The 1,365-nt window shown below is 39.0% G+C and overlaps 1 protein-coding gene across 1 annotated transcript; it reads left to right on the top strand.

Moving 5' to 3' along the window:
• Positions 1 to 691: 691 nt before the first annotated feature.
• LOC107570213 (E3 ubiquitin/ISG15 ligase TRIM25-like) lies at positions 692 to 1,359 on the top strand. The gene has a single exon (XM_016256420.1). The coding sequence runs from the start codon at positions 739 to 741 to the stop codon at positions 1,357 to 1,359; it is 621 nt and encodes a 206-aa protein (XP_016111906.1). The 5' UTR covers positions 692 to 738.
• Positions 1,360 to 1,365: the final 6 nt, after the last annotated feature.

Genomic DNA, 1,365 nt, shown 5'->3' with positions numbered 1-1,365 from the left:
ATACATTAAACTGTGTAAATACATCTAAATGCTATTTCAGACGCAGATTCCAGAAATGTTTTGTTGGAATGAAACAGTACCGGATGAAGTGCTTTTTATTCTTACCCAAAGATACGAAATAGAAGAACAAGTTAAAACGGAACACAATCTTGCTACTCAAGCTGTGTATGAACATTTATATATATATATATATATTTATTTCTTTGCTTCTTTTACATTTTGCATTTACTTGTACTTTTACTTTCAATACTTAAGTACGTTTAAGATAAAAATAAATACTTTTCGTACTTAAGTACAATAAATATCACATACTTTAAGACTTTTACTGAAGTAATATTCTAAACGGTAACTTCTACCAACTTCTACTAAAGTCATTTTCTGGTAAGATATCTGCACTTTTAATTGAGTATGACTTTCAGGTACTTTATACACCACTGGTCCCGAGCAGACCTCTGTCATGAGATAACAAGCTTATAAATCATACAGAATGAAGTTTTTAAAACTGTAAAATTGCAGACACTTTTGTGTGAAGGGTAGGGTTAGGGTAAGGGTATAGAATATATTATGGAACAACCCCATAAAACACGGAAACCAGTGTGTGTGTGTGTGTGAGAGAGAGAGTGTGAGTGTCAGAGAGAGAGAGAGAGAGAGAACCAGGAAACACGTGATTTCAGGGAAAGAGAAACTGAAGTGTAGTTGAGCTGTTATGTGTTTGTGTCTCTGTATTTAAGCAGTAAAATGGCAGAAGCCAGAGTTTCTCAGGATGAGTTCTTGTGTGCAGTGTGTCTGGATCTCCTGAAGGATCCAGTGGCCATTCCCTGTGGACACAGTTACTGTAAGATCTGTATTACAGACTGCTGGGATCAGGAGGATCAGATGAGAGTCTACAGCTGCCCTCAGTGCAGACAGACCTTCAGTCCAAGACCTGCTTTAGCTAGAAACACCATGCTGGCTGAAGTGGTGGAGAAACTGAAGAAGACCAAACTCTCTGCTGACTGTGACGCTGGAGCTGGAGATGTGCAGTGTGACGTCTGTACTGGAAGAAAATACAAAGCCGTCAAGTCCTGTCTGGTGTGTCAGGAATCTTACTGTCAAACTCATTTTGAACATCATGAGGAGTTTCATTCACGTAAGCCACACAAAGTGACTGATGCCACTGGACGACTGCAGGAGATGATCTGCCAGAAACACAAGAAGATCCTTGAGGTTTTCTGTCGCACTGACCAGAAATGTATATGTGTGCTGTGTACGATGGATGAACATAAAAACCACAACATTGTATCAGCTGCAGCACAGTGGACACAGAAACAGGTATTTAAACTAGAAATCAAGTTAATACTCAGTGCAGTGATCCAATAGTCTGTT

Source organism: Sinocyclocheilus grahami, unplaced genomic scaffold (assembly GCF_001515645.1).
Source record: "Sinocyclocheilus grahami isolate Dianchi unplaced genomic scaffold, SAMN03320097.WGS_v1.1 scaffold1427.1, whole genome shotgun sequence".
Taxonomy (NCBI): domain Eukaryota; kingdom Metazoa; phylum Chordata; class Actinopteri; order Cypriniformes; family Cyprinidae; genus Sinocyclocheilus; species Sinocyclocheilus grahami.
Note: the sequence above shows the minus strand (reverse complement) of the source record. Positions and strands in the feature narration are given on the sequence as shown.

Excerpts from the sequence above, each read along its gene's own strand:
- LOC107570213 (XM_016256420.1), top strand. The coding sequence starts at position 739 with ATGGCAGAAGCCAGAGTTTCTCAGGATGAGTTCTTGTGTGCAGTGTGT.